The sequence below is a fragment of the Oncorhynchus kisutch genome, linkage group LG21 (assembly GCF_002021735.2).
Source record: "Oncorhynchus kisutch isolate 150728-3 linkage group LG21, Okis_V2, whole genome shotgun sequence".
NCBI classification, from domain to species: domain Eukaryota; kingdom Metazoa; phylum Chordata; class Actinopteri; order Salmoniformes; family Salmonidae; genus Oncorhynchus; species Oncorhynchus kisutch.
Window position 1 is genome coordinate 24,458,361 of NC_034194.2, and position 12,080 is coordinate 24,470,440.

Sequence of the window (12,080 nt, forward strand, 5' to 3'; positions counted from 1 at the left end):
CTGGGGGTGGGTGTTGTTATCTGGGGGTGGGGTTGTTATCTGGGGGTGGGGGTTGTTATCTGGGGGTGGGGGTTGTTATCTGGGGGTGGGGGTTGTTATCTGGGGGTGGGGGTTGTTATCTGGGGGTGGGGGTTGTTATCTGGGGGTGGGGGTTGTTATCTGGGGGTGGGGTTGTTATCTGGGGTGGGGGTTGTTATCTGGGGGTGGGGGTTGTTATCTGGGGGTGGGGGTGTTGTTATCTGGGGGTGGGGGTGTTGTTATCTGGGGGTGGGGGTGTTGTTATCTGGGGGTGGGGGTTGTTATCTGGGGGTGGGTGTTGTTATCTGGGGGTGGGTGTTGTTATCTGGGGGTGGGTGTTGTTATCTGGGGGTGGGTGTTGTTATCTGGGGGTGGGTGTTGTTATCTGGGGGTGGGGTTGTTATCTGGGGGTGGGGGTTGTTATCTGGGGGTGGGGGTTGTTATCTGGGGGTGGGGGTTGTTATCTGGGGGTGGGGGTTGTTATCTGGGGGTGGGGGTTGTTATCTGGGGGTGGGGGTTGTTATCTGGGGGTGGGTGTTGTTATCTGGGGGGCAGCATAAGCTATGCTACGCTATGAAACTGACCTGGGCTGGGTTTCTCATCATACATAAGGTGATGATGGGTCAGGTCATAGGTTAGGTTTAAAGGGGCAGTCAGCAGTTGCTACATCCATTGATTTTTGAAGACTATAACTTATGTCTCGAGTGTAGTTTCAGCTGTTGTTCCTCATCAGAACCCCAAATATAAGCTTGTTTTACTACAATGTTTGTAAACAAAGTAAATGGTTAAAACTATCATTTTGATATCATGGATGGTCAGTCCTTGCATCCATAGCTCTGTCTATGAATTTTAAGTGGTTACATTTCTCCAGCCCCATCCCTCAGCTTTTTACCGAAGCAGTGGCGAGGATGACACTTTGTTTCAACTGCTGATTGGCCCTTTAAATTATGAAGTCAATCTCAATGTGACTGTGCTGAGTCTGGTGCAAAAAATATGGTGGAAGGAAACTCGCCCATGTTTACACCAATCCAATGCTTTTTTTGGACATGTACAGTGCATTCGGAATGTGTTCAGAGCCCTTGACCTTTTCCACATTTTGTTACGTTAAATGTATTAACTTCTTATGGTATAGGGGACGTTTGCGTCCCACTTGAAAAAGAAAAACAGGGAAAATGCAGCGCGGCAAATTCAAAATATGATATAAAAATCAAACTTTCATTAAATCACACATGTAAGATACTCAATTAAAGTTACACTCGTTGTGAATCCGGCCAACATGTCAGATTTTAAAAAGCTTTTCGGCGAAAGCATAAGAAGCTATTATCTGATGATAGCACAATGTCAACAAAGAGAGTAGCATATTTCAACCCTGCAGGCGCTACACAAAACGCTGAAATAAAATATAAAACATGCATTACCTTTGACAAGCTTATTTTGTTGGCACTCCAATATGTCCCATAAACATCACAATTGGTCCTTTTGTTCGATTAATTCCGTCCATATATATCCAAATGTCCATTTATTTGACGTGTTTGATCCCCCCCCCAAAAAAACAGTTTCCAAAAAAACGCAACGTCACTACAAAATATTTCAAAAGTTGCCTATAAACTTTGCCAAAATATTTCAAACTACTTTTGTAATACAACTTTAGGTATTTTTAAACGTTAATAATCGATCAAATTGTAGACGGGGCAATCTGTTTTCAATACAGGAAGTAAACAAACCATGCTCCTTTTTTACATCTTGTGCAACTCTCAATAGTGTAACGTTGTTCCTGGATGTGCTTCTTCTTCGTTGCACAAATGAATAACATCAACCAAATTCCAAAGACTGGTGACATCCAGTGGAAGCGGTAGGAACTGAAAACAGGTTCCTAAGAAATATATCCCTTGGCAATAACAGGTCAGGGAACAGGGAGAGGCCCCAAAAAAAAAAAGATCTGAACTGTTAGTCATTGGGGTTTTGCCAGCTACATAAGTTCTGTTATACTCACAGACATGATTCAAAGAGTTTTAGAAACTTCAGTGTTTTATATCCACATCTACTAATAATATGCATATCTTATATTCCTAGCATGAGTAGACGGAAGTTGATATTGGGCACGCTATTTATCCAAAAGTGAAAATGCTGCCCCCTATACCTTGAGTTTTTTTTCTCCCTTCCCTCATCAATCTACACCCAATACTCCAAAATGACAAAGCAAAAACAGGTTATTAGACATTTTTGCAATAAATATATTAAAATCAAATTTACAAAAGTATTCAGAACATTTACTCAGTACTTTGTTGAAGCACCTTTGGCAGCAATTCCAGCCTCGAATCTTCTTGGGTATGATGCTACAAGCTTGGCACACCTGTATTTGGAGAGTTTCTCCATTCTTCTCTGCAGATCCGCTCAAGCTCTGTCAGATTGGATGGGGAGCGTCGCTGCACAGCTATTTTCAGGTGTCTCCAGAGATGTTCGATCAGATTCAATTCCGGGCTCTGGCGGGGCCACTCAAGGACATTCAGAGACTTGTTCCGAAACCACTCCTGCGTTGTCTTAGCTATGTGCTTAGGGTCGTTGTCCTGTTGGAAGGTGAGCCTTTTCCCCAGTCTGAGGTCCTGAACGCTCTAGAGCAGGTTTTCATCAAGGATCTCTCTGTACTTTGCTCCGTTCATCTTTCCCTCGATACTGACTTGTCTCCCAGTCCCTGCCGCTGAAAAACATCCCCACAATGCTGCCACCACCATGCTTCACCATCGGGATGGTGCCAGGATTCTTCCAGACGTGACTCTAGGCATTCAGGCCAAAGAGTTCAATCTTGGTTTCATCAGACCAGAGAATCTTTTTTCTCATGGTCTGAGAGTCCTTTAGGTGCCTTTTTTGCAAACACCAAGCTGGCTGTCATGGCTTTTACTGAGGAGTGGCTTCTGTCTAGCCACTCTACATTAAAGGCCTGATTGGTGGAGTGCTGCAGAGATGGAAGTTCTTCTGGAAGGTTCTCCCATCTCCACAGAGGAACTCTGGAGCTCTGTCAGAGTGACCATCAGGTTCTTGGTCACCTCCCTGACCAAGGCACTTCTCACCCAATTGCTCAGTTTGGCCAGGCTGCCAGTTCTAGCAAGAGTCTAATTTAAAAATCTAAAAAGTTAAAAAGTCTTTAATGGCCAGCAAAACAAAAACATCTGTGTCAACTGTATAAAAACAAAGTGTGTAGTGATATCTGACAAGTAGGCAGCCTTCATAAACGCTATAAACACCCATTGGTGGTTCCAAACTTCTTCCATTTAAGAATGGAGGCCACTGTGTTCTTGGGGACCTTCAATGCTCCAGAAATGTGTTGGTACACTTCCCCAAATCTGTAACTCGACACAATCTCGGAGCTCTACTGACAATTCATGGCTTGGTTTTTGCTCTGACATGCACTGTCAACTGTGGGACCTTATATACAGTTGAATTCGAAAGCTTACATACACTTAGGTTGGAGTCATTAAAACGTGTTTTTCAACCACTCCATAATTTTTTTCTTAACAAACTATAGTTTTGGCAAGTCGGTTAGGACATCTACTTTGTGCATGACACAAGTCATTTTTCCAACAATCGTTTACAGACAGATTATTTCAATTATTTCACTGTATCACAATTCCAGTGGGTCATAAGTTTACATACACTAAGTTGAATGTGCCTTTAAACAGCTTGGAAAATTCCAGAAAATGATGTAATGGCTTTAGAAACTTCTGATAGGCTAATTGACATCATTTGAGTCAATTGGAGGTGTACCTGTGGATGTATTTCATGGCCTACCTTCAAACTCAGTGCCTCTTTGCTTGACATCATGGGAAAATCAAAAGAAATCAGCCAAGACCTCAGGAAAGAAAATGTAGACATCAACAAGTCTGGTTCATCCTTGGGAGCAATTTCCAAATGCCTGACGGTACCACATCCATTTGTACAAACAATAGTACGCAAGTATATACACCATGGGACCACGTAGCCGTCATACCGCTCAGGAAGGAGACACGTTCTGTCTCCTAGAGATGAACATACTTTGGTGCGAAAAGGGCAAATCAATCCCAGAACAACAGCAAAGGACTTTGTGAAGATGCTGGTGGAAACAGGTACAAAAGTATCTATATCCACAGTAAAATGAGTCCAATATCGACATAACCCGAAAGGCCGCTCAGCAAGGAAGAAGCCACTGCTCCAAAACCGCCATAGAAAAAGCCAGACTACGGTTTGCAACTGCACATGGGGACAAAGATCGTACTTTTTGGAGAAATATCCTCTGGTCTGATGATACAGAAATAGATTTGTTTGGCCATAATGACCTTCGTTATGTTTGGAGGAAAAAGGGGGAGGCTTGCAAGCCGAAGAACACCATCCCAACTGTGAAGCACGGGGATGGCAGCATCATGTGCTTTGCTGCAGGAGGGACTGTTGCACTTCACAAAATAGATGGCATCATGTGGAAGGACAATTATGTGGATATATTGAAGCAACATCTCAAGACATCAGTCAGGAAGTTAAAACTTGGTTGCAAATGGGTCTTCCAAATGGACAATTAGCCAAAGCATACTTCCAAATTTGGCAAAATGGCTTAAGGACAACATAGTCAAGGTATTGGAGTGGCCATCACAAAGCCCATACCTCAATCCTACAGAACATTTGTGGGCAGAACTGAAAAGGCGTGTGTGAGCAAGGAGGCCTACAAACCTGACTTAGTTACAGCAGCTCTGTCAGGAGGAATGGGCCAAAATTCACCCAACTTATTGTGGGAAGCTTATTGAGGCCCAAAATGTTTGACCCAAGTTAAGCAATTTAAAGGCAATGCTACCAAATATTAATTGAGTGTATGTAAACTTCTGACCCACTGGGAATGTGATGAAAGAAATAAAAGCTGAAATAAATCATTCTCTCTACTATTATTCTGACATTTCACATTCTTAAAATAAGGTGGTGATCCTAACTGACCTAAGACAGGGAATTTTTACTTGGATTAAATGTCAGGAATTGTGAAAAACTGAGTTTAAATTTATTTGGCCAAGGTGTATGTAAACTTCCGACTTCAACTGTAGATAGGTGTGTGCCTTTCCAAATCATGTCCAATCAATTGAATTTACCACAGGTGGACTCCAATCAAGTTATAGAAACTTCTTAAGGACGATCAATGGAAGCGGGATGCATCTAAGCTCAATTTAGTTTGGATTTAGGCAACCTGGGGGGAAAAAACAGATTCTCACTATCTTCTGCTTTCTAGGCCTATATCACCCACATTGGTCAGTGGTGTTCTTAAGGGTAAGTGTTTTATGTGTGTAAACTCTTCATGTATTCTCTTCTCTGTGTGTGGTAGATGTGGTAGTCCAGTGGTGTTCTCAGGGGGATCTCCTGGCCGTGGCTGGGGTGGAGAGAGCTGTCTTGCCCCCCGACTCCTCCTGTCTACCTCCCACCAGAAACGCCGTCGTCAAGTTCTACAACGTCTGCGGAGAACACATCTACACACTGGACACGCCTGCACAAGTAATACACACACACACACACACACTTAGACCAGCTCCTGCGGCACAGATGACACACACACACACTCCAGCATCCACAACACATCTTCAGTACCACACACACAACACCTTACATTGGTAAACATACTATTGAGAAGTCACATCATATGCTATGAGTTCCATAGAATAATCACCATCCCCGTTCTCCCCAGCGTCCCATCACCACGCTGTGCTGGGGTCACAGGGACTCTCGTCTGTTCTTGGCTTGTGGCCCGGTACTCTACGTGGTGCGGGTGGAGCACCGGGTGGCCAGCCTGCAGCTGCTGTGCCAGCAGGGCATTGCCGGGGCGCTCCGGGAGGAGAAGGACGTGGCAAAGCTCACCATGCCCTCTCGTCTCTGTTCTTACGTCACCACAGCCTTCACACCCACCATCAAGGTACAGGGTTTATGAGATGTCACATACAGTATGGATATGTGTCTGGGAGGGTGAGGATGTGCTACTCTATGAAATGGGGAGGTTGAGGGTTCTGGTTTACCCACCTGGCAGTTTATACAGACTGATATTCAATACAAACAGTCATTCAGGGTCATAATTCCAGGGTAAGATAGAGGGTTGAAAAAGTGTTTAGCAAGGGATAAAATTGCTACTTGACTTGAGTCAGCACCAGGAGTCGCCGCTTTGTGCCAGAATGCTCCTCATCCATCCATTCATCCTTTCTCTCTCCCTCTCCACCTCTAGCCCCCCATTCCAGACCCCAACAATATGCGTGACTTTGTGAGTTACCCGACGGCGGGGAACGAGCGGCTGCACTGCACCATGAAGCGGACGGAGGACAACCCTGAGGTGGGCGGGCCCTGCTACACCCTCTACCTGGAGTACCTGGGGGGCTTGGTGCCCATCCTCAAGGGCCGACGCATCAGCAAGCTCCGTCCCGAGTTCGTGATCATGGACCCCAAGACGGACGGCAAAGCAGGTGAGTTTTTCTGGCGATACTGTGTGAGGAAAGTGTTGGTGGTGTTTGTTTTGAAAATATCACATTGAAATCCTGCTCCATTATGGCTGTTGTAATGATGATTCTAGATTATTCTGTTGCTTTGGGAGCTGGTTCAGCTTCTCGTATGACTGCTTTTTACTTAAAAAGTGTGAAGTCAGTATCTTCTTGTTAATAACCGTTAGTTACTCAAATATAATTTGTCAAAGTCTGCTGCCTAGCCAGAGCCTCCTTCCCTGCTCCCCTGGTACTTTTCTGTTCATATAACATGTAGGACTAACTTGTGGTGAAGAAGTTTCAGACAGTGTTGGTTGGCATGAGTGTTCTCAGTGTTAATAGTCTCCCAGCCAGCCAGCCACAGTACAGAGCAGACTGGGCCCCTGTTAACTACTTAATGGCCTCTGGTATCTACCATAAATCACCTCCCTCTCCACTGCCATCTCCTGTGATAAATGAATCCAGCCATGAAATGTATGCCGCCCATTCACTCTTAAATGCTGATCAAATAAAATATCTTGACCTAAACTGGAGCAGTTGCGGTTCGGGGGCCCCATATGAATGAGAGAAGTTACTTGGAAACAATAGTTTGGGGGACTAAATAAGTTGAAAATGTTGTGTTAGTGAGTGTGTGTCTGAAATTGGATATGATTTCATGTCAGTTTGTTCTTGCATGTCTAAGAAGAGGTGAAGGAAGTGTGCCCCCTGCTGTTAACACTGGGGATATGTATTTGTTGTGATAAAGGAAATAAACGTTGGTCAAGTCACAGTGGTTAGATTGGATACCTATCAATGTCAGTTTGACTTATATCCCCATATGCAGAGATATACTGTAGTGCCTCTTGAGTCAGTGACACTTAACAAATGATCACCCTGATGATATTATCTATAGAGCAGTAGACAGACACCCATCATTTCCCCATCACACCAACTTCATTGTATTACCCTCCACCCATCTTTCTTTCTCTCCATCCCCTGTTTCCCTCTCTCCTTCCAGATGAGGTGTATGGGAACAGTCTGATCTCGTCGATGATAGACAGCTGTAACTGTTCAGACTCCAGTGATATAGAGCTGAGTGACGACTGGGTCGGCAAGAAATCCCCAAAGATATCCAGAGGCAGCAAGTCTCCCAAACTTCCCAGGTAATAAACAGCCTTTATACTGCATTCATTAATGAATTACAAGCATGTGTTTCATTTAGATTCTTTGTTTTACTCACCATTTTGGGACGATTCTATTATTTTGAGTTCACAAGGAAACCCACATGTTCTGTTTGGACCTATAAAGTACTGACTAAGCCACTGCATTTTTGTCTACTAATGCTGCTTGAATGTTATGCACTGTTTTGTTTAGTTTGTTTCCCTGCATCCCTAAACCTTTCTCTTTCATGTGCTACCTTCTCTGTAGAGACTTAGTCTGTCCCTTTACCAACAGAATCAATATTGACCCCAGAAAGTCCCCCAAACTGTCCCGCGCTACCCAGGAGATCTCGCGGTCGCCACGGTTACCCATCCGGAAGCCATCCATTGGGTCCCCAAGTCTCACCCGCAGAGAGTTCCCCTTAGATGACATCACACAGGTAATGGACCGCATTCTGATTTCCTTTGTGTCCTATCATCATACATTTGAGTTTTAGGGATTTGAAGAAGTACTGATTTGAATGTGGGTTTTGTCTTTTGCAGCATAATTACCTTGCTCAGGTTACATCCAACATTTGGGGAACAAAGTTTAAGATTGTGGGACTTGCCACCTTCTTGCCAACCAATCTTGGTGCAGGTAACTACCAATCAGTTACTTCTGAGGGAAATTAAAATGATTTAACTATGGTTCCAATGAATGTAACAACCTTCTCCCCTCTTTCTTTTGCCCCTCCCTTCTATTGCTTTCTCTCTCTCCCTCTACTTATTTCTCTCTCTCTCTCTCAGTGATCTACAAGACAAGTCTGCTCCACCTGCAGCCCAGACAGATGACCATCTACCTGCCGGAGGTGCGTAAGATCTCTATGGACTACATCAACCTGCCTGTGTTCAGCCCCAACGTCTTCAGTGAGGATGAGGATGACCTGCCAGTCACCGGGGCCTCGGGCGTGGCCGACGACAACCCTCCCTGCACTGTCAACATCCCCATTGCCCCCATCCACAGTCCCGCCCAGGCCATGTCCCCCACCCAGAGCATCGGCCTGGTCCAGTCCCTCCTAGCCAATCAGAATGTCCAGCTGGACGTCCTATCCAATCCCACGGCCATCTCCTCCGTGGCTTCTGCAGGGGCAGGGGGGTCGTCTGACCAGGGCCAGGACACCATCCTGACCGCCCAGTACACGGTTCCCAGCAGGTACTCCAGTCCTGGACAGGTCATATTTGGAGGGCTGGAGATGAGCCGGCTTCTGGTTGGGCCTACTCCCTCTCATCACCACCAACAACAACAACAAAGCCATCCACAGAGCCATCAACAACCACTGCAGCAACATCATCAGCAACAACAAATTCAGCATCAACAACAACAGCAGCTTCAGCATCACCATCAACAGCTACAACAACAGCAACAACGACTAGCGCAGCAACATCACCAACAGCAACTGGCACAGCAACATCAACAGCAGATCCAGCAGCAGCAGATGCTGCAACACCAACAGATGCAGCAGCAGCAGATCCAGCAGCAGCAGCAACACATTCAACAGCAGATCCAGCACATGCAGCAACAGCAGCAACACATCCAACAACAGCACCAACAACAGCTCCAGCACCAACAACAGCTCCAGCAGCAGTTACAGCAGCAGCAACACACACAGCAGCTGCAGCAACAGCAGCAACAGATACAGCAGCATATGCAACAACAACAGCATCAGCAGCACCATCAGATGCAGCAACAGCAGCAGATACAACAGCACCATCAGATGCAGCAACAGCTCCAGATCTCTGTCCCCTCTCAGGTGTCAGGTGCAGCGGTGCACCAGCTCCAACAGGGTGCGCTCCAGATCCCTGTCCCCCACCCTGCAGGGGGGCTGGTGGCTGAGAGAAGGGTCAGCGTGGAACATGAGCACCTGCTGAAGATCAAACCCACCCGCTCTGCCCCCCAGCTGGCTGAGGGGGACACGGTGGTGTTCAGCGCCCCTCTGGAGCTCAGCAAGATGAACCCCCCGCCCCCCTACCCTGGGACGGTGGCCGCAGCTGCAGCCTCTGCCTCTGCTGCAGCAGCCAACGCCGCCTCTGGACAGGCTGGGGGCAGTAACGGCACCCCGCCGCCAGTGGACCTGTGCCTGAAGAAGGGAGAGTTCTCCCTGTATCCTCCTGGCCAGCAGGCGGCACAGTACCCAACGCCGCTAGGCTACGAGCGGATAACTACGTTCGACAGCAGGGGTAACGTGGAAGAGGTGTGCCGGCCTCGAACGCGGCTTGTCTGCAACCAGAACATTTACACGCTCCAGGTCCCGGGAAGCTCAGCAACCCTCCGGGTTACCTCCTCTTCTTCCTCAACAGACGGGAAGAAGATCCAGCTGCCCTACGCCTCGGCAACCCTCAACAGGCTTACCGTTCCCCGCTATTCCATACCCAGTGGAGATCCGCCCCCCTACCCCGACACAGCCAATCAGAACACCACAGTGGGGAGGAGCACCGGACAGAGGCTGGACAGCAGTCTGATCCATGCCACACTCAGGCGGAACAGCCGAGAGGCCGCTCTCAAAGTTTCCCAGATGCTGGACCCTCAGAGGACCTTGCCCACTAAGGCCAAATCCCAAAACGCTGCACTGGCGGCTTCCTACCAACAAAGGGTGCCCAAAGCCCTGTACACCTGCAGTCAGTGCAGTAGTAACAGCAGTGGGCTTAGCAGTGCAGCCAGCAGTGCTCCCAGTGGGACTGCGAATGGAATCGCAGGAGGTACAATCATTAGACAGGATTTTCCTCCAGGGAATGGAGCTCCTCACAGCACGGTGATCGTCCACTCCAACAGCGCTTCTCCCCTAGTCTCTCAATCCTCATACAACCTGGATGGCTCTGGGAATGGAGGAGGAGGTGGGAACAGAGACAGGGCTGACTATGTGAACTCAGCCTTCACAGAGGATGAAGCACTGAGTCAGTCATTGAGGCATCTGGCACTAGGGGGTGCAGATGTGTCTGGACTGACAGTCAAGAGGCCACCGCCATACCAGTGGGACCCAGCCACCACTGAGGAGGTGTGGGTGCCCCAGGAAAGGACCGGTACTCTGAGCTCTGCTGGCCCCACCGGACCCCACAAACCACCCCCGCTCATCCTTAGCCCAGCCCAGCACCTCGACATCTCCCGGCTGCCTTTCATCCTCTCCCCCAAGTCCCCCACCAGCCCCAGTGCTGCCTCTTTCCAGGCTGCCGCTGCAGCTGCAGGTTACCAGATCTCCCTTCAGTATGCTCCTGGCACAACCTACAGTGGTCCCCAGCAGCAGCCCATGCCAGGCTCTCCTCGTCTCTGCTCCCCTAAGGAGGTGGTGGCCCCTGTCCCTTTCAACCAGCAGGATGCCACCCTGGTCCTCCCACCTGGCTATCCAGCCAACCTGTCTAACCTGGCCTGCTGCCCCCTCCCTCCAATGTACCCGGGGGGAAGCTCCTGTGCCGGGCTCCCCATCCCCCCCATTGCCCTACACACCCCCTGGGGCACCTACAACCCCTGCCCCCCCATGCCCAGCCCCTCGGGGACACTGCCCCCCATGCCCCCCAAGCTCTCTCAGATGATGGTGGACAAGTCAGTCCTCTCTCCCCCTCCTCCCCCACCGCCTCCCCCTCCACCGCCCCCAGCAGAGCTGCAGCTGCAGGGTCATGGTGGCTCACCAGAGGCCATGGCAATGGAGGCCGGAGAGGGCTTCCAGGAGGTCCTCTCCCTCAACGAGAGCCCCGTGCCCAGCAGTGCTGAGAAGTTTGGCAAGAAGAACCGCAAGCGGGCAGATGGCAGGGCTGAGGAGGCCAATGCACCGGCCATCGCCGAGGGAGGCAAATCCAAGAAGGAGGGCCGGGCCCTGGGTGACTTCAACTCTCTGATCTCCAGCCCGCGGCTGGGCAGCAGGGAAAAGAAAAAGCCCAAAGGCCAGAAGGAGCAGCAGCTGAAAGCTAAGAAGCTGAGCAAGGCTCCCACAAACAGCGAGTTCCAGGACAGCTCAGAGAGTGAACCTGAGCTCTTCATCAGCGGGGACGAGCTGCTCAACCAGTGCCAGAGCGGCAAGAAGGGCTGGAAGAGCAAGAGGAGCCTACGGGCGGCCAGCGAGCTAGAGGAGATCAAGTGCCGCAAGGCCAATGAGAAGGAGGACCGCGGGTTGGGAAGCCAGGGCTTTGTTTATGTGATGGCCAACAAGCAGCCACTGTGGAATGAGGCCACTCAGGTCTACCAGCTGGACTTTGGGGGACGTGTCACACAGGAGTCGGCCAAGAACTTCCAGATCGAACTGGAGGGGAGACAGGTGAGGTGGCTAGAGATGTAGTTTTTACACATAGATGGGAAGTTTGAATCCATTCGTTTATAAGAATATGACATGGAATAAATATAATTCAGTATTCAGTAGGGAAATAGCTCAGACAATCTGAAATGTTGTTTGTTAGCTTCCTGTCTATGTTCTCTGACTGTGTGTTTGTT

The 12,080-nt window shown here is 48.6% G+C and overlaps 1 protein-coding gene across 1 annotated transcript in view; it reads left to right on the top strand.

Moving 5' to 3' along the window:
* tulp4a (TUB like protein 4a) overlaps window positions 1-12,080 on the top strand; it is a 54,001-nt gene that overhangs the window by 38,749 nt on the left and 3,172 nt on the right. Inside the window, exons 7-14 of the mRNA XM_020455040.2 lie at window positions 5,351-5,517; window positions 5,708-5,932; window positions 6,236-6,470; window positions 7,483-7,627; window positions 7,920-8,064; window positions 8,168-8,261; window positions 8,411-8,945; window positions 9,504-11,907. Coding sequence (XP_020310629.1) covers window positions 5,351-5,517; window positions 5,708-5,932; window positions 6,236-6,470; window positions 7,483-7,627; window positions 7,920-8,064; window positions 8,168-8,261; window positions 8,411-8,945; window positions 9,504-11,907 — 3,950 coding nt within the window. The remainder of the gene's footprint in view (window positions 1-5,350; window positions 5,518-5,707; window positions 5,933-6,235; window positions 6,471-7,482; window positions 7,628-7,919; window positions 8,065-8,167; window positions 8,262-8,410; window positions 8,946-9,503; window positions 11,908-12,080) is intronic.